Genomic DNA, 27,680 nt, shown 5'->3' on the forward strand with positions numbered 1-27,680 from the left:
TGATGCAAGTGGAGCTTCAGTGGAAGCCAGAACTTTTCTATAAATGAACATCTACTGTGTTTTTCAGACTATAAGTCACAGTTTTTTTCATAGTTTGGCCAGGAGTGCGACTTATACTCAGGAGCGACTTATGTGTGAAATTATTAACACATTAGCGTAAAATATCAAATAATATTATTTAGCTCATTCACGTAAGAGACTAGACGTATAAGATTACATGGGATTTAGCGATTAGGAGTGACAGATTGTTTGGTAAACGTATAGCATGTTCTATATGTTATAGTTATTTGAATGACTCTTACCATAATATGTTAAGTTAACATACCAGGCTCCTTCTCAGTTGGTTATTTATGCTTCATATAACGTACACTTATTCAGCCTGTTGTTCACTATTCTTTATTTATTTTAAATTGCCTTTCAAATGTCTATTCTTGGTGTTGGGTTTTATCAAATACATTTCCCCCAAAAATGCGACTTATACTACGGTGCGCCTTATATATGTTTTTTTCCTTCTTTATTATACATTTTCGGCCGGTGCGACTTATACTCCGGAGCGACTTATACTCCGAAAAATACGGTAAGTCAGAACACTTTGATATAAAAGTACAACAATAAATAGATTACCGTATTTTTCGGAACAAAGGGGCGCACCGGATTAAAAGGCGCACCGGGTCTATTCAGGTCTATTTTCATCAGTGACGTGCAGTCACTCGAGGCAGGTGAGGCACGGCCTCACGTGCCATCATGGAAAGAATAAAAATGTAAAAAGAAAAAAAAAAAAAGAAATTGTTATATGTATCCAGTGATTATACTATAAAGTTATTTTCCACTTAACTTCACCAGTTTTAGATTATTTTTATTCAAAATCGCTGAATTTTCACATTTGCCGTTCAAATACTGAGAAGAGACTTGCGGTGAGTCAGCAGCCAGTTGAGCCTCACCATGGATTGCGCAATGACTCGGCTAACTGCTGGCCTGCTGTGCAGTGAGACCGTATTGCTATATGAATTATATTATACATTTCCATAGTTGAGTTAGCTGAGGTATATAATGTACAGTGTATTTTGTCAACAACTGTATGTGTGTAACGTATTTCTTGTGTTGAGCAATCATAAAACGGCTGCGAAGACGCACTGGGTGAGGCTCGCAGTTCTCCCGCCTCATGGTGGTAGAGGGCGCTAGTGATCCCAGGGATCATTCTTGCGACTACTCGGCTGCAGAATAAGTGACAACAAGCAGCAACAGTTAGCAAGTCAAGTGCAGCGGCAGCGATCGTTTATTTTTTCCTCTCGCCTGGACTTTTAACATGGAGGATTACATATCTAAAATAAAACAGTTTTCTAAACTGGACTTTCAATCGAAGCAGGAGGTAATAATTAAAGGAAGATCTCCATCGAGACAGAGAGACTTTTAAAACTGAAGAAAGATAAGGAAGACTAGGGGATGGGTCAAATGCAGAGGACACATTTCACCACACCTAGTGTGTGTGTGACAATCATTGGTACTTTAACTTTAACATATGAGAGAATATGTTGATTGACAGTCTAAAACAGGGGTTCTTAACCTTTTTGACCTAAGGGACCAACTTTTCCACTACAAACGGGCTCAGGACCCACTCAAATGTTAACACTGAATTAGAAATCGTACTCTTGATTTTAATCATATACAATAATTGCATCTAATCTATTTACAGATTGACAGGTAACAATCTTGTCAATTTGTATGAAATATTGTGTAATCACAAAGATTATTGTTTATTAACCTTACTTAGGTCAGGCTGATTACAATCAAATATACCGTATTTTTCGGAGTATAAGTCGCTCCGGAGTATAAATCGCATCGGCCGAAAATGCATAATAAAGAAGGAAAAAAACATATATAAGTTGCGCTGGAGTATAAGTCGCATTTTTGGGGGGAAATGTATTTGATAAAAGCCAACACCAAGAATAGACATTTGAAAGGCAATTTAAAATAAATAAAGAATAGTGAACAACAGGCTGAATAAGTGTACGTTATATGAGGCATAAATAACCAACTGAGAAGGTGCCTGGTATGTTAACGTGACATATCATGGTAAGAGTCATTCAAATAACTATAACATATAGAACATGCTATACGTTTACCAAACAATCCGTCACTCCTAATCGCTAAATCCCATGAAATCTTATACGTCTAGTCTCTTACGTGAATGAGATAAATAATTTTATTTTATATTTTAGGGTAATGTGTTAATAATTTCACACATAAGTCGCTCCTGAGTATAAGTCGCACCATGCGGCCAAACTATGAAAAAAACTGCGACTTATAGTCGGAAAAATACGGTACTGCATAAAAATAAATTTACGTGTACAAATATGTACTGCTGAAATAAACTCAATATATAATAAGTACCAGTACGTTTCTTCACTAAACTGTCAATGCAATTAAAATGCAAATTAAAATACAGTTTCTACACTTCAGTCATAATTTTTGTGCTTGAGAAACTTCTCTCTGACTTCTTCTGTTTGTTTGAGATTGTCGTTACTGCCACAAGTGGTGGAAACGTGTATTACAACGGGGTATTGCCGCAACCCATATGAACCACAGCTGGAAGACACTTTTTTTGGAGGCCCTCTAGGGCAGACCTGGACAAATTAAGGCCCGGGGGACGCATGCAGCCCGTTAAGCTTTTCAATCCGACCCGCCGGACATTTACAAATTATTAATTTAGATCTTTAAGATGGAAACTGTAGCTGCCGTTATGATGTGCCGTGATGTTTTCAAATGACCGTAAGTCTTTCAGTGGTTGGAATTTGTGCGTTTGCATGATATATTAGTTACTATGGTCATCTAATTAGTTACTATAGTCATCTAATTAGTTACTATGGTAATCTACACTACAGCAGCTCAGACGAGGCACCAGGCAGTGTGGGTGGGGAGCGTTTCCACAGACGCGGAAGGAGATTTTCACAACAAAGTTCTAAAGCATAGTGATGTATCAGATATATCAGATTGTAGGTGGGGGTTTTTTTTTTTACCTTGAGCGTTGATATTTCGCTGTGTTTGTTGCGTTTCGTTTGATTGTAAAATATGTGGATGTAGAGGGGGTGTTGTCAATATTCAGTGTTTTATCCTTCATAGTTAATATTGTAAATCCCACATTCTTTATTTTCATGTACAAACGCCGTTTCCATATGAGTTGGGAAATTGTGTTAGATGTAAATATAAACGGAATACAATGATTTGCAAATCATTTTCAACCCATATTCAGTTGAATATGCAACAAAGACAACATATTTGATGTTCAAGCTGATAAACATTTTTTTTTGTGCAAATAATCATTAACTTTAGAATTTGATGCCAGCAACACGTGACAAAGAAGTTGGGAAAGGTGGCAATAAATACTGATAAAGTTGAGGAATGCTCATCAAACACTTATTTGGAACATCCCACAGGTGAACAGGCAAATTGGGAACAGGTGGGTGCCATGATTGGGTATAAAAGTAGAATCCATGAAATGCTCAGTCATTCACAAACAAGGATGGGGCGAGAGTCACCACTTCGTCAACAAATGCGTGAGCAAATTGTTGAACAGTTTAAGAAAAACCTTTCTCAAGCAGTTATTGCAAGGAATTTAGGGATTTCACCATCTACGCTCCGTAATATCATCAAAGGGTTCAGAGAATCTGGAGAAATCACTGCACGTAAGCAGCTAAGCCCATGACCTTCGATCCCTCAGGGTGTACTGCATCAACAAGCGATATCAGTGTGTAAAGGATATCACCACATGGGCTCAGGAACACTTCAGAAACCCACTGTCAGTAACTACAGTTGGTCGCTACATCTGTAAGTGCAAGTTAAAACTCTCCTATGCAAGGCGAAAACCGTTTATCAACAACACCCAGAAACGCCGTCGGCTTCGCTGGGCCTGAGCTCATCTAAGATGGACTGATACAAAGTGGAAAAGTGTTCTGTGGTCTGACGAGTCCACATTTCAAATTGTTTTTGGAAACTGTGGACGTCGTGTCCTTCGGACCAAAGAGGAAAAGAACCATCCGGATTGTTATAGGCGCAAAGTGTAAAAGCCAGCATGTGTGATGGTATGGGGGTGTATTAGTGCCCAAGGCATGGGTAACTTACACATCTGTGAAGGCGCCATTAATGCTGAAAGGTACATACAGGTTTTGGAGCAACATATGTTGCCATCCAAGCAACGTTACCATGGACGCCCCTGCTTATTTCAGCAAGACAATGCCAAGCCACGTGTTACATCAACGTGGCTTCATAGTAAAAGAGTGCGGGTACTAGACTGGCCTGCCTGTAGTCCAGACTTGTCTCCCATATAAAATGTGTGGCGCATTATGAAGCCTAAAATAGCACAACGGAGACCCCCGGACTGTTGAACAACTTAAGCTGTACATCAGGCAAGAATGGGAAAGAATTCCACCTGAGAAGCTTCAAAAACGTGTCTCCTCAGTTCCCAAAGGTTTACTGAGTGTTGTTAAAAGGAAAGAACATGCCCTTTCCCAACTACTTTGGCACGTGTTGCAGCCATGAAATTCTAAGTTAATTATTATTTGCATAAAGTTTATGAGTTTGAACATCAAATATGTTGTCTTTGTATTGCATTCAATTCAATATGGATTGAAAAGGATTTGCAAATCATTGTATTCCGTTTATATTTACATCTAACACAATTTCCCAACTCATGGAAACGGGGTTTGTACATTCTGGGTGTCTCATTCAGTAAATAAATGTAAAAATCCGTTCCGTTTTTTAAGGCGGTCTGTCTTAATGTTTTTAGCATTCTATCAGACATTATTGTGAGGTTTTGTATTGGTGTTCCTAAAAATAGATATACCGCCCCCCAGACACATTTTTCTATCTAAATTTGGCCCCTCAGTCAAACAAATTGCCCAGGCCTGCTCTAGAGGCACTTACATGGTTAAGAAACACTAAAAGTAACAGGTTTTCGTTCTCTCAATTTTTTTTTTTCAGTTTTTTGCATTTATATCTACAAAATAAAACATCGCAATTTTGGAGAGAAAAATCGCAAGTACGTTTTTTTCTAAAAATCATGAAGCCTTACTCAAGCGTTTCATAATTTACGGAAAAAGTCAACACAGCGACCATGTATCGGCCCGCCGCGTGCACACAACTAGTTTTCTTTTTGTCCAGTATTAGTAATTGACCGCAGTACACACACGTCCTCACAAAACGTAACACGAGGACCCCCTGTGCTAGTTGTGTTCCGTGCCTGTTTCCTTGTTGTTGAACCAATGTGGCGTCTCTATGCAACAGTGTGGACCCCACCCGCCTGCTCCTCACCTTCAACGTGTCCGTAAACCTGGGTGACAAATACCACAAGAACACGGCGCTGCACTGGGCCGTGCTGGCGGGCAACACCACGGTCATCAGCCTGCTGCTTGACGCCAGCGCCAACGTGGATGCGCAGAACATCAAGGTACCCCGCAGTAGCAGTAATATATCACAACTAGGGCTGCAACTAACCATTAATTTGATAATCGATTAATCTGTCGATTATTACTTTGATTAATCGATTAATAATCGGATAAAAGAGAAACTACATTTCTATCCTTTCCAGTATTTTATTGAAAAAAAACAGCATACTGGCACCATACTTATTTTGAATATTGTTTCTCAGCTGTTTGTACATGTTGCAGTTTATAAATAAAGGTTTATAAAAAATAAAAATAAAATAAATAAAAAAATTGCCTCTGCGCAGGCGCATAGCATAGATCCAACGAATCGATGACTAAATTAATCGCCAACTATTTTTATAATCGATTTAATCGATTAGTTGTTGCAGCCCTAATCACAACACATTAGCGTCCTGCTACAAGCTACTATGACCCCCCCTTACAAAGGCCACGGCCCCCTGACACAAAAACGGAAATTTTAGTTTTTGGTCCGGCCCTCACTGACTTGGGACCATTGCAAAATGATGTGCGTCCCAAAGTCACCAGCCTTGGCGATTTTAAACTTGACAAACAAGTCAATGGCGTTTTAAAATCGTGTTTTTATCATCTTCGTTTTTTAGCAAGGGTAAAACCGTTTTTTTGTCTTTTAACCTTTTTGAACAAGTCGTGCATGCTTTTATTTCAAGTGGCCTGGACTACTGCAATGCACTTTATGCTGGCATTAGCCAAAAAGCTCTCTCCCGGTTGCAGTTAGTCCAGAATGCGGCAGCACGACTTTTAACAGGGGCCAGGAAACGCGAGCATATAACCCCAATTCTTGAAAGTTTGCACTGGCTCCCTGTTCATGTTAGAATTGATTTTAAAACCTTACTGTTTGCTTTTAAAGCTTTACATAGACTGGCACCTCAGTATATCTCGGACCTCAGGTGGATAGCTAATGTTTTTAGCATAGCTCTGTGAGGTCCCGTTGCTAAGTTAGCTTCAATGGCGTGGTTAGCAACAGCATTGTTAAGCTTCGCCAGGCTGGAAAGAATTAACCGTGTAGTTACATGTCCATGGTTTAATAGTATTGTTGATTTTCTGTCTATCCTTCCAGTCAGGGGTTTATTTCTTTTGTTTCTATCTGCAGTTAAGCCCGATGCTATCACGTTAGCTCCGTAGCTAAAGTGCTTCGCCGATGTATTGTCGTGGAGATAAAAGTCACTGTGAATGTCCATTTCGCGTTCTCGACTCTCATTTTCAAGAGGATATAGTATCCGAGGTGGTTTGAAATACAAATCCATGATCCACTATAGAAAAATGAGAGAGTGTGGAATCCAATGAACCCTTGTACCTAAGTTACGGTCAGAGCGAAAAAAGATACGTCCTGCACTGCACTCTAGTCCTTCACTCTCACGTTCCTCATCCACGAATCTTTCATCCTGGCTCAAATTAATGGGGTAATCGTCGCTTTCTCGGTCCGAATCGCTCTCGCTGCTGGTGTAAACAATGGGGAAATGTGAGGAGCCCTTCAACCTGCGACGTCACGCTACTTCCAGGCAAGGCTTTTTTTATCAGCGACCAAAAGTTGCGAACTTTATTGTCGATGTTCTCTACTAAATCCTTTCAGCAAAAATATGGCAATATCGCGAAATGATCAAGTATAACACATAGAATGGATCTGCTATCCCCGTTTAAATAAAAAAAATTCATTTCAGTAGGCCTTTAAGACCCACTTTTATTCTTTGACTTTTAAAATTTTGATTTCTATTTATTGTTTTAATTAGTTTTACCCTTTACCCTTTTATCCGCCCACTTCAGTTGCAGACAGGGTTGTTAATAATGAGAGGTAAGCTAAAAAATATTTGCTTGCGAAATACGCATGTTTGTTTTAAATATTAACCAATTATTGCTTTGCGAAATATAAATGGGTTTTTCTAAAAACAAAAAGCCACGTGAAAATATATTGTAATAATCTCAGGAATGTAGGCTCAGAGACTTCTTCAGTTATCTTGCATTTATTGTACAAGATGCATTTAAGGCACACAACAGCTCCAACATGCGTCTATTTCCTTTCCCTGCAAAACTCGAACCAACACTTCCTGTCAAAAACATCACTTCCCTAACTTTCCCGGAAGTCCCGCCCCCCAGCCAAAGCCATTGGCTAACACCCCGTAGCCAGCCGCTACAATATTATGAAATTACAGAAATTCAAAGAGTCGCATTATTGATTCCAGTTAACAATTTATTTGAAATAAATTTGCATATAATACTATTTTGTAATATTAAGTTCTTATGTAGTCTGTTGAAACTATTGTCAGTGGTGTAACAATCTTGAAGGTAAATATTTTCACACTTGTTTCATGCAATATGTCAGTGTCCTCACATTATTATTTCCTATTTTCAAATATGAGTAAACAATACTAAACATGTTTAATTATTTTCATAAATGTATATCCTATTTTGGCGAAAATAATTAAATGTTTACATTACATTACATTACATGAACTGAAGTAATGTGGTAATACTGTAAATAAACTGTAGATAATAACACTGATCAGTGTGACACCTGTGGATGTGAAATGAACACAAGATGTAAATATTAGTGACTAAATACTGTTGGGACTGAACCATATACAGTGATTCATTAGGATATTTGGGTTATGTATGTTCTATTAATGATGTTTTCATGTCTTTAAACACTAAAATATTTTCTTCAAATGGTGCTGTCTTTGTTAATTTTAGCATGTTAAATTGGTGAAAAACCAGGAGCTTTTCAGTCTTTTTCATTGTGGTCAAATCACATGCCTGGAGTACATCAGGTCCTTTTCCACCCAAAGTTCAGGAACTTTTTAGGTTCCTGTAGACCAGGGGTGTCCAAACTTTTTCCACTGAGGGCCGCACACTGAAAAATCAAAGCAAGCGGGGGCCATTTTGATATTTTTTATTTTAAAAACCAATACAATATATGTATAAAAAATATACATTTAGGCCTCCGCTCAGGCTTGATCCCAGGGACCCCAAAAGGGTTTTGGTCCAAAGAAAATAAAAAAATGTGTCTGTAGAGGTTGCCCTCTAGTGGGTTCTTCGGACCACCACACACTGCCAGGAGAGCCCGGAATTCAGGGTATAACACTGTTTTATTCTCATAAATAGCAATAGGCTTCTGCTTTCCAGCACAATGTGTTTTCCCCCTGCGTCCACTCATCAGCACCTCCAACTCCAACTATGTGTCTCATCCCGTCTGCTGCTAATAAAGGCGACAGGTGATTAGATAACAAGGCCCACCTGGGCCATCTACTCACCTGTCGCTGTCTTCGAGGCCGGTCCTGGCACACCCCGTTCCGCGGCAGGCCCTCAGGCCACGCCCCCCTCCACAGTGTCATTATTCAGTATTGTTATTTTTATTATTATTCACGTTTTAAATCTCTAGATCAACATTAGGTCTATCTGTCAATATAACGTTTTTAAAGATTTAAGTTGTATGCTCTTTTTGTCAAAGAAAACCCTGTTTTTTATGGAAAAAAAACACAAAATATGCAATGTTTTCACCCAATAAAATTTTTAAGTGGAATATTTGAGATTATATAATAATTGGAGCCTTAAAAAGCTCAATAACTCATAACACCATTGATTCATTATTATTTTTTGAGTAATGACACTTAAAAACAAATCACACTACAATTATTGGGGATCCACAAGGGTCCTACTCATTAAAGTGTTAAAAAATATATTATACATTTTTTTTACTGTTTACTTTCAACCCAAAAATCTCGAGATCAACTTCAGATCTATCCGTCAATTATACGTTTTATTGTTGTTTATGTTTTTTGTTTGTTCGTTTTAGGCCCTTCTTTAAAAAAACCAAAATAGCTCGGTTTTTTATATGGCAAACACAAAATATGCAACATTTTCCCCAAAAAATATCTCAAAGTGGAATATTTAATGTGACGTAATTGGAGCCTTGAATAGGTCAATAATTCATAATGACATTGATTTTGATTCATTATTATTTTTTAAAGAAAGAAACAGCCTGCATGGCAGCTTTGTGTTATTAGAGTAAACATTGCAACATTTTCTTCTTACATTTCACCTGTTTGCTCTTTTATACCACTTTTTGTGTTTACATTTTTTTAAATCGGATTTTTAAAATGTGCCGTGGGGCCGTTAAAAAATGACTTGCGGGCCGCAAATGGCCCCCGGGCCGCACTTTGGACACCCCTGCTGTAGACCAATGTGGTTTGTGTTTCCACCACATTTCACAGTTCAGGGTGGTTTATAAGCGGTATGGTGGTGTGGTTTAGTATATTTCTATGCTGACACCATGTAAATAAACAGACAATATTAGGCCAGAGTTATTTTAGTCAAATGTAAGTCCATGAAATACAAAGCAGTAATATACAAAATGAAATGATTTAAAAAATAAAGTGCGCCAAATAGAAAAAGTTACGCTTTTGTCCGTAATGTTCAACAGAAAGTCGTCCCCTCAGTTAATAATGAATTCATGAGGGTCAGGTGAGCCCCTTTAGGCCATTTCATAGACAACAATATATAAATAATAAATGTTAGTGTTTACTGTTTACAACACAAACACATCGCCCTGAGATCGGTAAGTTGTGAGTTCAAACCCCGGCCGAGTCATACCAAAGACTATAAAAATGGGAGCCATTACCTCCCTGCTTGGCACTCAGCATCAAGGGTTGGAATTGAGGGTTAAATCACCAAAAATTATTCCCGGGCGCGGCCACCGCTGCTGCTCACTGCTCCCCTCACCTCCCAGGGAGTGATCAAGGGTGATGGATCAAATGCAGAGAATAATTTCGCCACACCTAGTGTGTGTGTGACAGTCATTGGTACTTTAACTTTAAAGGCCTACTGAAAGCCACTACTACCGACCACGCAGTCTGATAGTTTATATATCAATGATGAAATCTTAACATTGCAACACATGCCAATTCGGCCGGGTTAACTTATAAAGTGCAATTTTAAATTTCCCGCTAAACTTCCGGTTGAAAACGTCTTTGTATGATGACGTATGCGAGTGACGTCACTAGTTAAACGGAAGTATTGGTACACCTTTGAATCCAATACAAAAAAGCTCTGTTTTCATCTCAAAATTCCACAGTATTCTGGACATCTGTGTTGGTGAATCTTTTGCAATTTGTTTAATGAACAATGAAGACTGCAAAGAAGAAAGCTGTAGGTGGGATCGGTGTATTAGTGGCTGGCTGCAGCAACACAACCAGGAGGACTTTGACTTGGATAGCAGGCGCGCTAGCCGACGCTAACCGCCGACCGCACGGATGATCGGGCGAAGTCCTTCGTCCTTCCGTCGATCGCTGGAACGCAGGTGAGCACGGGTGTTGATGAGCAGATGAGGGCTGGCTGGCGTAGGTGGAGCGCTAATGTTTTTAGCATAGCTCTGTGAGGTCCCGTTGCTAAGTTAGCTTCAATGGCGTCGTTAGCAACAGCATTGTTAATCTTCGCCAAGCTGGAAAGCATTAACCGTGTATTTACAGGTCCATGGTTTAATAGTATTGTTGATTTTCTGTCTATCCTTCCAGTCAGGGGTTTATTTATTTTGTTTATATCTGCATTTGAGCCCGATGCTATCATGTTAGCTCCGTAGCTAAAGTGTTTCGCCGATGTATTGTCGTGGAGATAAAAGTCACTGTGAATGTCCATTTCGCGTTCTCGACTCTCATTTTCAAGAGGATATAGTATCCGAGGTGGTTTAAAATACAAATCCGTGATCCACAATAGATAAAGGAGAAAGTGTGGAATCCAATGAACCCTTGTACCTAAGTTACGGTCAGAGCGAAAAAAGATACGTCCTGCACTGCACTAGTCCTTCACTCTCACTTTCCTCATCCACAAATCTTTCATCCTCGCTCAAATTAATAGGGTAATCGTCGCGTTCTCGGTCCGAATCTCTTTCGCTGCTGGTGTAAACAATAGGGAAATGTGAGCAGCACTCCAGCTTGTGACGTCACGCTACTTCCGGTAGGGGCAAGGCTTTTTTTAATCAGCGACCAAAAGTTGCGAACTTTATCGTCGTTGTTCTCTACTAAATCCTTTCAGCAAAAATATGGCAATATCGCGAAATGATCAAGTAGGACACATAGAATGGATCTGCTATCCCCGTTTAAATTAAAAAAATTCATTTCAGTAGGCCTTTAACTTTAGCGTTAGCTTATTAGCATTAGCATTTGGTTTTTCTGGGGTTGAAGCTAAGAACTCCACAAATGGAGTGTCTCTGACTATTTTTACAACAAGTAAAAATTTAATATTTGATGTAATTTACCTACGTTCCACTGGAGTATCGCCTGAGGGCTGTTAGGTTTCAGGGAATGACATGAGCAAGACTTTAGTGGCAAAAATCTGGCCTTTTTTAAAGCCGATTTGGCCTGTTTTAACGTGGATTTAGTCTTCAGACTGATGTCCTCACCTCTAGCACTGTGGCCTTCTAATGAAATCATCTCTACTGTTTTCTCTGCCGGCTCTTCTGTCTCATCCTCTGCATCTGTGTTCTCAATTTGTATCTCTTCTACATCTCCGTCCCTACTGTCTTCAATCTCTTCTGTTCTTTCTTCGTCTTGCAGTGTTGCCAAGTCCGCAGTAAGGAAAGTAGCTACTGGCTGTCATAAAAGTTGCTAGAAGTTGATAGATGACATCATCGCATAATTGATTAAAATAGATGTTTTAGCAGAGAGGAATAACTTAGCGGGAAACAGAAAAAGTGAGTTAAAAAACTGCAAATTCTGATAAGAATTGTAAATGAATTAATTGTAAATTCCGTTGATTCTTAGTTTAGTTGTATTTTTCTTTGCTCTAGTATCACGTTTGATCAAAAGACTGAAGAGTTGTGATATTCACGAACAAACCAAATCTATTGACTGGCTCACGAACATGAACGCTTATTTGACGAGTGACAGTGATGGAACATTTACATAAATCTCACTCTGTAAACATCTCCTCTCTGCTCTGACTGGAATGGAACGTTGTTGTCATTACACTTAAAAGTACAAAGAAAAGTGTGAGGTTTGTGTGAAAGATAGAGACGCAAAGACCCGCCTTACATTAGTTTAGTCTTTATTTGAAGGGACAATGCACAGAAACATTAAGCTCAAAGACAGATATGTTCTGTACCAGATTATAGCTAAATAGCTCATTTCCATCTGCAGTCCCTGGCTACATAAATTAAAGGGATACAAAAATCATGCAATAAAATTATGACAATAAAATCATACGATAGCACGTAATCAAATTAAGAAAAGTCATAAAATGCCCTTTCATGGACACATACTTAAAGGCCTACTGAAATGATTTTTTTTTATTTAAACAGGGATAGCAGATCCATTCTATGTGTCATACCTGATCATTTTGCGATATTGCCATATTTTTGCTGAAAGGATTTAGTAGAGAAAATCGACGATAAAGCTCGCAACTTTTGGTCGCTGATAAAAAAGCCTTGCCTATACCGGAAGTAGCGTGACGTCACAGGTTGAAGGGCTCCTCACATTTGCACATTGTTTACACCAGCAGCAAGAGCGATTCGGACCGAGAAAGCGACGATTACCCCATTAATTTGAGCGAGGATGAAAGATTTGTGGATGAGGAAAGTGAGAGTGAAGGATTAGAGTGCAGTGCAGGACGCATCTTTTTTCGCTCTGACCGTAACTTAGGTACAAGCTGGCTCATTGGATTCCACAATCTCTCGTTTTTTTATTGTGGATCACAGATTTGTATTTTAAACCACCTCGGATACTACACGGTTAATGTTTTCCAGCCTGGCGAAGCTTAACAATGCTGTTGCTAACGAGGCCATTGAAGCTAACTTAGCAACGGACCTCACAGAGCTATGCTAAAAACATTAGCTATCCACCTACGCCAGCCAGCCCTCATCTGCTCATCAACACCCGTGCTCACATGCGTTCCAGCGATCGACGGAAGGACGAAGGACTTCACCACGATCATCGATGCGGTCGGCGGCTAGCGTCGGATAGCGCGTCTGCTATCCAAGTCAAAGTCCTCCTGGTTGTGTTGCTGCAGCCAGCCGCTAATACACCGATCCCACCTAAAGCTTTCTTCTTTGCAGTCTTCATTGTTCATTAAACAAATTGCAAAAGATTCACCAACACAGATGTCCAGAATACTGTGGAATTTTGCGATGAAAACCGAGCTTTTTGTATTGGATACAATGTGTCCGAATACTTCCGTTTCAACCATTGACGTCACGCGCATACGTCATCATACATAGACGTTTTCAACCGGAAGTTTAGCGGGAAATTTAAAATTGCACTTTATAAGTTAACCCGGCCGTATTGGCATGTGTTGCAATGTTAAGATTTCATCATGGATGTATAAACTATCAGATTGCGTGGTCGGTAGTAGTGGCTTTCAGTAGGCCTTTAAGTTGATGTGTCAAACATAATGCCCACCTTAGTGACCGTGTGAGCAGCTTTGATTGCTCCAAAGCCACTTTTTAACTTCAATTGTGAATGAAGAGTAATCTGTTAGACTTTTCAAGTTTGTTGTGAGGTCGTTCCATTCCTTTATGGCTTTATATGAAAAGGCTGATTGTGCAAAAGAGGTTTTACATCTGGGTACGCTACACTGCCCCCTGGTGGAGGCTAGTGTGTTTTGTTGCTTCTGATTGGTTTACATTGCATAGTGCCTTCCGTGGTTGGCTAGATTAGACACAAGAATTAATGGTTGGTCTGGGATTGGTTGTTTCAGTGAATCAAGCAGTTACTCGAACGCGAGGAAAGAAGTGTATTATTATGGAACAAACAAAAATAGAGTATCGAATGGGGAAACATAGGCGTAAGTGTCTTCTTTATTTCACATTTCTCTAACAAAGTCTCAGAGGAGTAAACAGCTGAGGTCCTTGCTTCGAGTGAAGTTTGTAAAAAATTGATTAAAGGCCTACTGAAACCCACTACTACCGACCACGCAGTCTGATAGTTTATATATCAATGATGAAATCTTAACATTGCAACACATGCCAATACGGCCGGGTTAGATTAGTAAAGTGCAATTTTAAATTTCCCGCGAAATATCCTGCAGAAAACGTCTCGGTATGATGACTTTTGCGCGTGACGTCACAGGTTGTAGCGGACATTTTGGGACAGCATTGTGGCCAGCTATTAAGTCGTCTGTTTTCATCGCAAAATTCCACAGTATTCTGGACATCTGTGTTGGTGAATCTTTTGCAATTTGTTAAATGAACAATGAAGACAGCAAAGAAGAAAGCTGTAGGTGGGAAGCGGTGTATTAGCGGCCGGCTGCAACAAGACAAACACGTAGCGGCTACGTCGTAGCTGGTGTTTCATTGTTTACATTCCCGAACGATGACAGTCAAGCTTTACCATTGGCCTGTGGAGAACTGGGACAACAGAGACTCTTACCAGGAGGACTTTGAGTTGGATACGCGCTACCGTGAGTATGCAGCTGCGGCTTACAAACACTTGATCGCTTGCCTGTACGTGCGTGCTGCAATGTGCATGTCACGTACGTAACTTTTGGGAAATATATGTTCTGTATGAACTTTGCGGAGGTGAACGGTACCTTGGGCTGTGGGATTGAGTGTGTTGTGCGGGTTTTTGATTTGTATTGGTGGGTTATATGGACGGGAGGGGGGAGGTGTTTGTTATGCGTTAATTTGTGGCATATTAAATATAAGCCTGGTTGTGTTGTGGCTAATAGAGTATATATATGTCTTGTGTTTATTTACCGTTTTAGTCATTCCCAGCTGAATATCAGGTCCCAACCGCCTCTCACAGCATCTTCCCTATCTGAATCGCTTCCACTGCCCTCTAATCCTTCACTCTCACTTTCCTCATCCACGAATCTTTCATCCTCGCTCAAATTAATGGGGTAATCGTCGCTTTCTCGGTCCGAATTGCTCTCGCTGCTGGTGGTCATGATTGTAAACAATGTGCAGATGTGAGGAGCTTCACAACCTGTGACGTCACGCTACTTCCGGTACAGGCAAGGCTTTTTTATCAGCGACCAAAAGTTGCGAACTTTATCGTCGATGTTCTCTACTAAATCCTTTCAGCAAAAATATGGCAATATCGCAAAATGAGCAAGTATAACACATAGAATGGACCTGCTATCCCCGTTTAAATAAGAAAATCTCATTTCAGTAGGCCTTTAAAAAACATGAAACTGCATACAGTTTAAAGACTACGGTTGAGTTAAAAACACTGCAAGATAGTTCCACTGATTCTTCAGAACGTAGGTGTCAAAAGTTCCTGCACGTCGAAAGTTCTTTTCGATCTTCTTTCTCTCCGTTGTCAAGTTTGTTGTGATTGAAATACACAGGAAATAAGAAATAAAGAAGTCGACTCGGATTCTGTAATGGCGGCCGTTGAGTTTGAAAAAGAGGTTTTAGGAACGCCCCCAACTGTGTTTAACCAAGTGTTCGACCGCACAGCCCAACCCTGATAAAGTTCCTTCCTGGAACCTTCCAAAAATCGAATCGGCCCGTGAGACCACACAAGTCCTATAAACAATTTGGCTGGTAGTGGTGTATTCATATTATATTACTAGTTAGCGGTCTGATAGCTGCCTTTTTTGCACTGGTGGTCAGTGAAAATAACTCAACCATTAATTGTACTTGCATGGAAAAGTAGTACAACATTTACTTATATGACCCAATCCAAACAACCTTCCCTAGTCATGGTGCAGGGGGAACAAATCAACAAACACAGTCACACATAACACAACCTGCTCATTGAACTTTGTGTCTATTATAAAAAAACGTCCAGTCAACATAAAACAATCAAAATTACCCCCACTTAAATCCATTAGAAGGGATGATGGGGAAAAATGCAAAAAACTTTCCACACTTATCCATGCTTGGCACATTTTAGTTGCTTGATATTTCTGATTGATTAAAAAACCCTTAAGGAGGTTGTCAGGGAAGTAAACAATGTAGGAGTCGAACTTTCACGTACTCTTAACAACCAAATATAATAATTATTATTGATATATCCATTATATTATTATAATATGTACTCATATATATACCTGTATATATATATTTATAAATATATATATTTATAGGCCAGGGGTCGGCAACCCAAAACGTTGAAAGAGCCATATTGGACCAAAAAGACAAAAAACAAATCTGTCTGGAGCCGCAAACAATGAAAAGTCTTATATAAGTGTTATAATGAAGACAACACATGATGTAAGTGTCTATATTAGCCTACTATCAAAATGACTTTAAAAGTCTTATATAAGTGTTATAATGAAGACAACACATGATGTAAGTGTCTATATTAGCTCTATTAGCCTACTATCAAAATGACTTTAAAAGTCTTATATAAATGTTATAATTCATTCATTTTCATTCATTTTTTATTCATCTCCTTCATTGATGTGCATTTTTGATCAATAGACAATTAAACTTTAGCAACTAAACACATATTTACACACCTATGCTTGAGAAGGAACAGGATGTTGAAAATCTTATATTTCCTGTCCCCTTCAACATAATAAGTAGCCTCTTGTGTTTTTTCCTGACCTAACGTGTATATATATATATATATATATATATATATATATATATATATATATATATATATATATATATATATATATATATATATATATATATATATATATATATATATTACTCGAGGTTTCTGTGGTTTATCCGTTATACAGTGCTCAATACCGGGGTAGAGCGGAATATACGTTAGGTCAGAAAAAAACACAAGAGGCAATATCATCCCTACAAGCCTGTTTCGCAGGTTTCCTTGCTCGTCGGGGAAACCTGCAAAACAGGCTTGTAGGGATGATATAGCCTCGCAGGGAAACCTGCGAAACAGGCTTATAGGGATGATATAGCCTCGCAGGGAAACCTGCGAAACAGGCTTGTAGGGATGATATAGCCTTGCAGGGAAACCTGCAAAACAGGCTTGTAGGGATGATACCGTATATCCTCTTGTGTTTTTTCCTGACCTAACGTATATTCCGCTCTACGCCAGTATTGAGCACTGTATAACGGATAAACCACAGAATCCTCGACTGTATATATATATATATATATATATATATATATATATATATATATATATATATATATATATATATATATATATATATATATATATATATATACACATATATATATATATATATGTATATATATATATATACACATATATATATATATATATATATATATATATAAATAATAATTTTTTTTATTTTACCACATTTTTTAAGTCCAATGCAGCCCCCCAGTCAAAAAGTTTGAACACCCCCGGTGTTCTAAACTAAACTTAAAAAAGTTCCGGAAGACCTAACTCTACCCATGTAGTTTTTGGTGGAAACACGGGGTCAACTTTATTTACCTGGGTAAATAACAAGGTTTGTACATACATACATACATTTCTTTGTATGTATGTACAAACCTATGTATGTATATATAAAAAAAAAAATATATATACATATATATATATATATATATATATATATATATATATATATATATATATATATATATATATATATATATATATATATATATATATATATATATGTCTTAATTAGATTATCCAAAAAATAGTGCTCGATACCGTGGTAGAGCGTAATATGTATGTGTGGGGAAAAAATCACAAGACTATTTCATCTCTACAGGCCTGTTTCATGAGGGGTTTTCCTCAATCCTCAGGAGATTTTAATGGAAGCCTTCACATACCATGGTTTATATAGGGCACAGAGCGGGTGGGTACAGGCAGGCGTGGGGGCGTGGTAATTGACTCATGTGTTACCTAGGAGGTGTTTCCTTCTGTGACGACATGCTGATACAATTTCGCTGCGCTTGTTGAGGGATGACAAGTCTGGACGGTATATGATAAACAGTTTGTCTTTTAAGCATAGGTTGCATCTTTTGTTACCACTGTTGTAAGGTGTGCTGGATGCAAGAATTTGCCATGTTATTGAGTATTCAACATTATTGTCTTTGAGATTCCAAATGTGTTTGCTGAGTTCTGTAGTGTTCCGGAGTCTTTTGCATCTGAAAGAAGCCTTGTGATTGTTCCATCTGGTTTTGAATTCTCCCTCAGTTAATCCTACGTGTGTGTCGGATGTGTTAATGTCCTTGCGTATTACCTTTGCTTGGTAAACGACTGATGATTGTAAGCACCCCCCGTTGAGAGGGCAATCAGGTTTCTTGCGGCAGTTACAGCCTTTGTTGGTTTTGGAGTCGTTCTGCCTGGTGGTAGGCGGCTCCTTTTCAATTGCTTTATTGTGGTTTGAAATGATTTGTCGCATGTTGTTCATGCAGCTGTAGCTCAATTTAATGTTGTTCTTGTTGAATACTTTTCTTAGGGTGTTGCCTTTGGGGAAGTGTTTGTCGATCAGGGTGAGGAATTTGTGGCCAATATTAGTTGAGACGTTTTTGCTGTATGGGGGGTTGTACCAGATAATGTTGTTTCGTTTTCTGCTCCTTTTTGGTTGGTTTCCTGGCGTGGGTTCGTAGGTGAGGGTGAAGTTGTATCCGCATTCATCAAGTGCTATTTGGTACGGGGGGGTTGCTTTGTCGAATTCAGCTTTGCTAGATGACAGCATCGATAGTCTTTTATTAATTCCGGTAGGTATTCTTTTCGTGGTGGTGGGTGGGTGGTTGCTGTCATGGTCCACGTATTGGAGTGTTGTGTTTGGTTTCGTGAATGGTTGGTAGCTGTTATTCCTCAGGTTGAAAGTGACGTCGAGGAAGTTGACGGTTTGCTTGTTGGCTTCAATCGTGATCCGTAGACCGTTCTCTTTGAAGATTTGGCATATACGCTTCTTGGTATTCTCGCTGCTCCTTGGCGAGGCGCGACACACTGCCAGTATTACGCTCTACTACGGTATCGAGCACTATTTTTTGGATAATCTAATTAAGACATATATTCCGCTCCAAATTCACTTTTGTTGAGCACTGTACGACGATCAGAAATGGAAAAATTCAACATCGACTACTCCACGAAGAACATTCCCATACCCGCGCAGAATGACTACAAGCTAAGGCTCATAGAGAAGCCGGAACACTTCCTGAGAAGGATGCGGTGGAAAGCACACCTTTTCCTCCACCCTGAAACTAAAGGAACACAAAAGAAAACTTACGGATTCAAATCCACCAAGAACCCACCCACAGTTGAGGAACTAAAGGATTTTGAGAACGACATGCTCAAAATGATACAATCAGTCAAATTCAAGCCAGTCCGCAACCCACTCCTCACCAAGCTGAAAAATGACACGGAGCGCATCAAGAAAGTAAGCAACCTCATCATAGCTGCCGACAAAACCACACATTTCTACAGAATGAACATACAAGAACATAACACTTTACTGGACAGAAGCATCACCAAATCATACAAAAAAGCACAACCCAACACTTTACAGAACATCCACCTGGAAAACAAACGGATCGCGGCTGAACTGGACATCGAGGACAGGGTGAACGCTACAGCCAACAAGGAAGCCTTCATCACATTGAAGGACCACAAACCCAACTTCGCAAATAACCCATCATGCCGACTAATAAACCCAACTAAATCCGAAATAGGAAAAATCAGCAAAACAATCCTGGACAGAATCAACACAAAAATTACAGACAAAACACCACTCAACCAATGGAGAAATACAGCAGCAGTAATCAAATGGTTTAGCAACATCCAAGACAAACAACAGCCCAACTTTATCTCCTTCGATGTCGAAGAATTTTACCCTTCCATCACGCAAAACCTACTGACCAAAGCACTAGACTTTGCCTCGGACTACGACTCAATCACAGGCAACGAAAGAAACATCATCATCCACGCAAAGAACTCCATACTCATCCGCAACGGTACACCATGGCAAAAAAAGAACAATTCAACATTCGACGTTACTATGGGGAGTTTTGACGGAGCAGAAACGTGCAAACTTGTTGGGAGTTTCCTCCTCTCCCAGCTCGCTAGCCTCAACCTGAACCTTGGTATTTACCGTGATGACGGACTGGCAGTGTGTCGCGCCTCGCCAAGGAGCAGCGGGAATACCAAGAAGCGTATATGCCAAATCTTCAAAGAGAACGGTCTACGGATCACGATTGAAGCCAACAAGCAAACCGTCAACTTCCTCGACGTCACTTTCAACCTGAGGAATAACAGCTACCAACCATTCACGAAACCCAACACAACACTCCAATATGTGCACCATGACAGCCACCACCCACCCACCACCACGAAAAGAATACCTACCGGAATTAATAAAAGACTATCGATGCTGTCATCTAGCAAAGCTGAATTTGACAAAGCAACCCCCCCGTACCAAAAAGCACTTGATGAATGCGGATACAACTTCACCCTCACCTACGAACCCACGCCAGGAAACCAACCAAAAAGGAGCAGAAAACGAAACAACATTATCTGGTACAACCCCCCATACAGCAAAAACGTCTCAACTAATATTGGCCACAAATTCCTCACCCTGATCGACAAACACTTCCCCAAAGGCAACACCCTAAGAAAAGTATTCAACAAGAACAACATTAAATTGAGCTACAGCTGCATGAACAACATGCGACAAATCATTTCAAACCACAATAAAGCAATTGAAAAGGAGCCGCCCACCACCAGGCAGAGCGACTCCAAAACCGACAAAGGCTGTAACTGCCGCAAGAAACCTGATTGCCCTCTCAACGGGGGGTGCTTACAATCATCAGTCGTTTACCAAGCAAAGGTAATATGCAAGGACATTAACACATCCGACACATACGTAGGATTAACCGAGGGAGAATTCAAAACCAGATGGAACAATCTCAAGGCTTCTTTCAGAAGCAACAGACTCCGGAACACTACAGAACTCAGCAAACACATTTGGAATCTCAAAGACAATAATGTTGAATACTCAATAACATGGCAAATTCTTGCATCCAGCACACCTTACAACAGTGGTAACAAAAGATGCAACCTATGCTTAAAAGAGAAACTGTTTATCATATACCGTCCAGACTTGTCATCCCTCAACAAGCGCAGCGAAATTGTATCAGCATGCCGTCACAGAAGGAAACACCTCCTAGGTAACACACGAGTCAATCACCACGCCCCCACGCCTGCCTGTACCCACCCGCTCTGTGCCCTATACAAACCATGGTATGTGAAGGCTTCCATTAAAATCTCCTGAGGATTGAGGAAAACCCCTCATGAAACAGGCCTGTAGAGATGAAATAGTCTTGTGATTTTTTCCCCACATATATATATATATATATATATATATATATATATATATATATATACACATAGCAGAAGAAAGGCAGTAACTGGTGATTTCTAAGGTGTTTTTCTTCTGCCCAAAGGAGGGCAAATATTCCTCTGACACTACAACGTAGAAAATGAGTTCCTTTCCATGCTTCTCCCCTTTCTGTCCTTCAGGGTGAAACGCCGCTTGACCTGGCCAAGCAAAGGAAGAATGTTTGGATGATAAATCACTTGCAGGAAGTGCGACAAGCAAAAGGTTACGACAGCCCGTCATACTTGAAGAGACTCAAGATGGACAAGGTAGCAGAACGACTTTGTAGCCATTACAATCCTGTTATTGTCGTCATGTTTCATTATAACGACCGACTTTTTACAAGACAGGGATGAGAAATTACAGGACGACGACAGGAAGCCAGTTTTTGTCCAGTCATGTAATTGTATCCTGTATTGTTTTTTTTAATTCAAGCAAACATTTGCAAGCTTTAAAAGGGACTTTTGATGATTCTTGTCTTTTATGACTTATAAATGTTACAATGGAAAACAGGTCTTAAATGTGGCCATGAGGCAAAATTTACACCATAGCATAAGCAAGACATATCATCTAGGATACGGGGGCGACAGTATACTAAAAGCAATACAATAAAGGTCAATCAATAAAAGTATACTAAACTATCTGAACACAACATCCTTATATTAGCTACCAAAGCATGTTGTACATATGTATGTCCTAAATTAAGCATAAAAATGGGTAAATAAACAAAAAATATCAGTAGTATTGGCCACTAGACACGATCAAAACAATCATAGACCCTGCTGTTCAGTATCGTGGCTGCTGATTGGCTCAGGCATCATTACTAACATTAGCACGCTAATTTTGCACCCTCAGACTCATATAACTTGGTATTTGACACATGTTAACTGTTAGCATCTTTATGTTAGCATGCTAACTTTATTTGTCAATTTTTGAGCTACAACACCTCAAAGTATTATAACTCAGTACTTGATACATACCGACTGTTAGCATGCTAACCTTATTTGCCAATTCTTGAGCTAGAACACCTCAAAGTATTATAACTCAGTACTTGATACATACTGACTGTTAGCATGCTAATGTTAACATGCTAACTTTTTAACCAATGTTTGAGCCAAACTCTTCAGACTCATATGACTTGGTACTTGATACATGCTAACTGTTAGCGTGCTAACTTCTTTAGCCAGTTTTTCAGCCGAACGTCCTGTAGCTTGGTACCTGACACATGTTAGCATTCTTGCATAACTATATCATGGTAAGTTTTTAAGCTAATTTTGCATTCTAGCGCCTCAGACTCCTATAACTTGGTAGTCTACACATGGTAACTGTTAGCATATTAACGTTAGCATGCTAACTTTATTCGCCAATTTTTGAGCTAGAACACCTCAAAGTATTATAACTCAGTACTTGATACATACTGTCAGCATGCTAACATTAACTTGCGAACTTTTAACCAATTTTTGAGCCAAACTCCTCAGACTCATATGACTTGGTACTTGATACATGCTAACTGTTAGTGTGCTAACTTTTTTATCTAGTTTTTCAGCCAAACACCCCAGAGTCCTATAGCTTGGTACCTGACACATGTTAGCATTCTAGCAAACTAACTTTGGCATGGTAAGTTTTTAAGCAAATTTTGCAGCCTAACGCCTCAGACTCTTATAACTTGGTACTTGACACATGTTAACTGTTAGCATCTTAACGTTAGCATGCTAACTTTATTCGCCAATTTTTGAGCTAGAACACCTCAAAGTATTATAACTCAGTACTTGATACATACCGTTAGCATGCTAACGTTACCTTGCTAACTTTTTAACCAATGTTTGAGCCAAACTCCTCAGACTCATATGACTTGGTACTTGATACATGCTAATTCTTAGCATGCTAACTTTTTTTGCCAGTTTTTCAGCTGAACGTCCTGTAGTTTGGCACCTGACACATGTTAGCATTTTAGCATACTAACTTTAGCATGGTAAGTATTTAAGCTAATTTTACTGCCAAACTCGTCAGAGTCATATAACTTTTTACTTGATACATGTTAGGCGTTAGCATGCTAACTTTTTAAGATTATTTTATTTTTCAATTCATGCGTACACTTTGACATATGACTTGCTCGTTGACGCATTCTAACTGTCAGCATTTTAGCATTAGAATTAAAGTTTGGTTTTCGCATTTAAGCATTCACACGCAATTCTTCCCAAAATTGCATGTTCTGTTTTTTTGTGTGTAATTTTTTCATTCTGAATGTTTTTATTTTGTGTTTAGAATGTATCACGGGCCTATAAAAAAAAATGGCCCCTGGGCCTCAGTTTGGCGACCCCTGATCTAGACCACAAGGCAGTGTTTTACATGCAGATTAAAATCCTTATGAATAGCTACAATACACACCATGCATAAAAAGAGCCCCTCTAAATACCAATTGGCAGAAAAGCAAGCATGCGACGTATTCACTTTGCCCTCCGCTTTGTCTTCTTGCAGGAGTTCAGACAAAAGGTGATGCTGGGAACGCCCTTTTTGGTCATCTGGCTGGTGGGTTTCATCGCCAACCTGGACATCGATTCCTGGCTCATCAAGGGCGCCATGTACGTTGGCGTTTGGGTGGCCGTGCAATTCCTCTCCAAGTAAGGCATATATATACATAAATACATACATACATACTTACATACATACATACAAACCCCAAAACCAGTGAAGTCTTACTTGGAGAGGAATTGACACGGCACCCCAAAAGCCAACGTACATGGGCCCTTGATGAGCAGGGAATACGATGTCCAGGCTTGGCGATGAAACCCAACAGCAGAATGACCAAACATTAAGGGCGTTAACTGCATCACTTTCTAGTTCTGAATTCCTGCAACTAGTTAAAAAAAAGCTGGCACCAGTGGCAAAAAAGACTGAAAAAGTTGAGGAATGCTCATCAAACACTTATTTGGAACATCCCACAGGTGAACAGGCTAATTAGGAACAGGTGGGTGCCATGATTGGGTATAAAAGTAGATTCCATGAAATGCTCAGTCATTCACAAACAAGGACGGGGCGAGGGTCACCACTTTGTCAACAAATGTGTGAGCAAATTGTTGAACAGTTTAAGAACAACATTTCTCAACCAGCTATTGCAAGGAATTTAGGGACTTCACCATCAAAAGGTTCAGAGAATCTGGAGAAATCACTGCACATAAGCGATGATATTACGGACCTTTGATCCCTCAGGCAAAAAAGCGACATCAGTGTGTAAAGGATATCACCACATGGGCTCCAGAACACTTCAGAAAACCACTGTCAGTAACTACAGTTGGTCGCTACATCTGTAAGTGCAAGTTAAAACTCTACTATGCAAAGCCAAAGCCATTTATCAACAACACCCAGAAACGCCGTCGGCTTCGCTGGGCCCCAGCTCATCTAAAACGTGCAACTGTGGACGCCGTGTCCTCCGGACCAAAGAGGAAAAGAACCATCTAGATTGTTCTAGGCTCAAAGTGTAAAAGCCAGCATGTGTGATGGTACGGGGGTGTATTAGTGCCCAAGACATGGGTAACTTACACATCTGTGAAGGCGCCATTAATGCTGAAAGGTACATACAGGTTTTGGAGCAACATATGTTGCCATCCAAGCAACGTTAACGCCCCTGCTTATTTCAGCAAGACAATGCTAAGCCACGTGTTACAACAGCGTGGCTTCATAGTAAAAGAGTGCGGGTACTAGACTGGCCTGCCTGTAGTCCAGACCTGTCTCCCATTGAAAATGTGTGGCGCATTATGAAGCCTAAAATACCACAACGGAGACCCCCGGACTGTTGAACAACTTAAGCTGTTCATCAAGCAAGAATGGGAAAGAATTCCACCTGAAAAGCTTCAAAAATGTGTCTTCTCAGTTCCCAAACGTTTACTGAGTGTTGTTAAAAGGAAAGGCCATGTAACACAGTGGTGAACATGCCTGTGACAAATTTATTGCAAAGTGTTGCTGCCATTAAATTCTAAGTTAATGATTATTTGTGAAAAAAAAAGGAGTTTCTCAGTGTAAACATTAAAAATCTTGTCTTTGCAGTCTATTCAATTGAATATAAGTTGAAAAGGATTTGCAAATCATTGTATTCTGTTTTTAGTTACGAATTACACAACGTGACAACTTCACTGGTTTGGGGTTTTGTATATGAATCTCAACTCTGTACCATAAACTTCCTATCATAATGTTACGTTTGCATCTTTATTGGACCGCTTCTCATACTTGCCAACCGTCCCGGATTTTCCGATAGACTCCCGAAATTCAGTGCCTCTCCCGAAAACCTCCCGGGACAAATTTTCTCCCGAAAATCTCCCGATTTTCAGGCGGAGCTGGAGGCCACGCCCCCTCCAGCTCCATGCGGACCTGAGTGAGGACAGCCTGTTTTCACGTCCGCTTTCCCACAATATAAACAGCGTGCCTGCCCAATCACGTTATAAAACGTGAAAAAAAGACAATATAACATACATCCATAAACATGGATGCATGTGAAAAAGTGCAAAATATTTATCTGTACAGTAACCTTTTTATTTATTTATATATGCACCTTATTGCTTTTTTTATCCTGCACTACCATGAGCTTATGTAACGAACTTTCGTTCTTATCTGTACTTCAAAGTTCAAATTTGAATGACAATAAAAAGGAAGTCTTAGTCTAAGTCTATAACATCTACGGCTGGATGGCTTTCAGCAGTACAGGACCTCCCCGTGAACTCTGAAGCGTTGTGTGCTATCTGCACCACAAGGTGGCGCCATTGGGCATACTAGGTGACGTCAGACTGTTGCGCTAACTTGTAGTTGATCATTTAAATGTGCTAAATTGACATTTAACAGCACATATATCTGTATGTAAATAGCATGAAAGCATAAAGGATGACGTTCGAAGTTTTGATTTTAATTAAACTAATAATTAATTTAATAACACATGATTTAAAAAAACAATGTTACACAGTGAAATTAGTGTTATTTCTACTTTTAAAAATAGTGACAGAGAATAGAACGAGGATGGACAATTCAACCCTTAACTCACTCCTTTCCTGCAAAATGAATTTCACAGATGCTGCCCACACCTATGCTCCTTCAAAGGCTGTGCTTCTGGCTGCAAAGCATTGCACTTTCAAATACAACAATGAGTAGAGGAGTGTTATGTGTGTGTATATGTGTAAATAAATGAACACTGAAATTGAAGTATTTCTTTTATTTATATATATATATATAATAAAATAAATATATATATATATATATATATATATATATATATATATATATATATATATATATATATATATATATATATATATATATATATATTGGTGAATTCTAGCTGTAAATATACTCCTCCCCTCTTAACCACGCCCCGCCCCTGACCACGCCCCCGTTTTTTATTTTCAAATGAATAGCGAAATTAAACTAACCAATCATTTCTTACGGCACAAACCTGAAAGCTCAATCAAAAAGCTATTTTTAGATCACTAACCTCACATCCGTTGTTTTCCCTCCAGGGCTTTCTTCGACCACTCCATGCACAGTGCCCTGCCGCTGGGAATCTACCTGGCCACCAAGTTTTGGATGTACACCACATGGTTCTACTGGTTCTGGAATGATATCCTTTTGTGAGAAGCATTAAACACAGCCGGCCCAGTTCTTTATGGCAGGGACTGACTTTGCTCTATTTACAAACCCCGTTTCCATATGAGTTGGGAAATTGTGTTAGATGTAAATATAAACGGAATACAATGATTTGCAAATCATTTTCAACCCATATTCAATTGAATGCACTACAAAGACAACATATTTGATGTTCAAACTCATAAACTTTACTTTTTTTGTTGCAAATAATAATTTACTTAGAATTTCATGGCTGCAACACGTGCCAAAGTAGTTGGGAAAGGGCATGTTCACCACTGTGTTACATGGCCTTTCCTTTTAACAACACTCAGTAAACATTTGGGAACTGAGGAGACACATTTTTGAAGCTTCTCAGGTGGAATTCTTTCCCATTCTTGCTTG

General features: G+C 39.4%; 1 protein-coding gene across 1 annotated transcript in view; it reads left to right on the forward strand.

Moving 5' to 3' along the window:
* zdhhc17 (zinc finger DHHC-type palmitoyltransferase 17) overlaps positions 1-27,680 on the forward strand; it is a 130,010-nt gene that overhangs the window by 58,984 nt on the left and 43,346 nt on the right. The window contains exons 7-10 of the mRNA XM_062066273.1: positions 5,281-5,443; positions 21,815-21,940; positions 24,150-24,292; positions 27,173-27,273. Coding sequence (XP_061922257.1) covers positions 5,281-5,443; positions 21,815-21,940; positions 24,150-24,292; positions 27,173-27,273 — 533 coding nt within the window. The remainder of the gene's footprint in view (positions 1-5,280; positions 5,444-21,814; positions 21,941-24,149; positions 24,293-27,172; positions 27,274-27,680) is intronic.

This window comes from Entelurus aequoreus, linkage group LG12 (genome assembly GCF_033978785.1).
Source record: "Entelurus aequoreus isolate RoL-2023_Sb linkage group LG12, RoL_Eaeq_v1.1, whole genome shotgun sequence".
NCBI classification, from domain to species: domain Eukaryota; kingdom Metazoa; phylum Chordata; class Actinopteri; order Syngnathiformes; family Syngnathidae; genus Entelurus; species Entelurus aequoreus.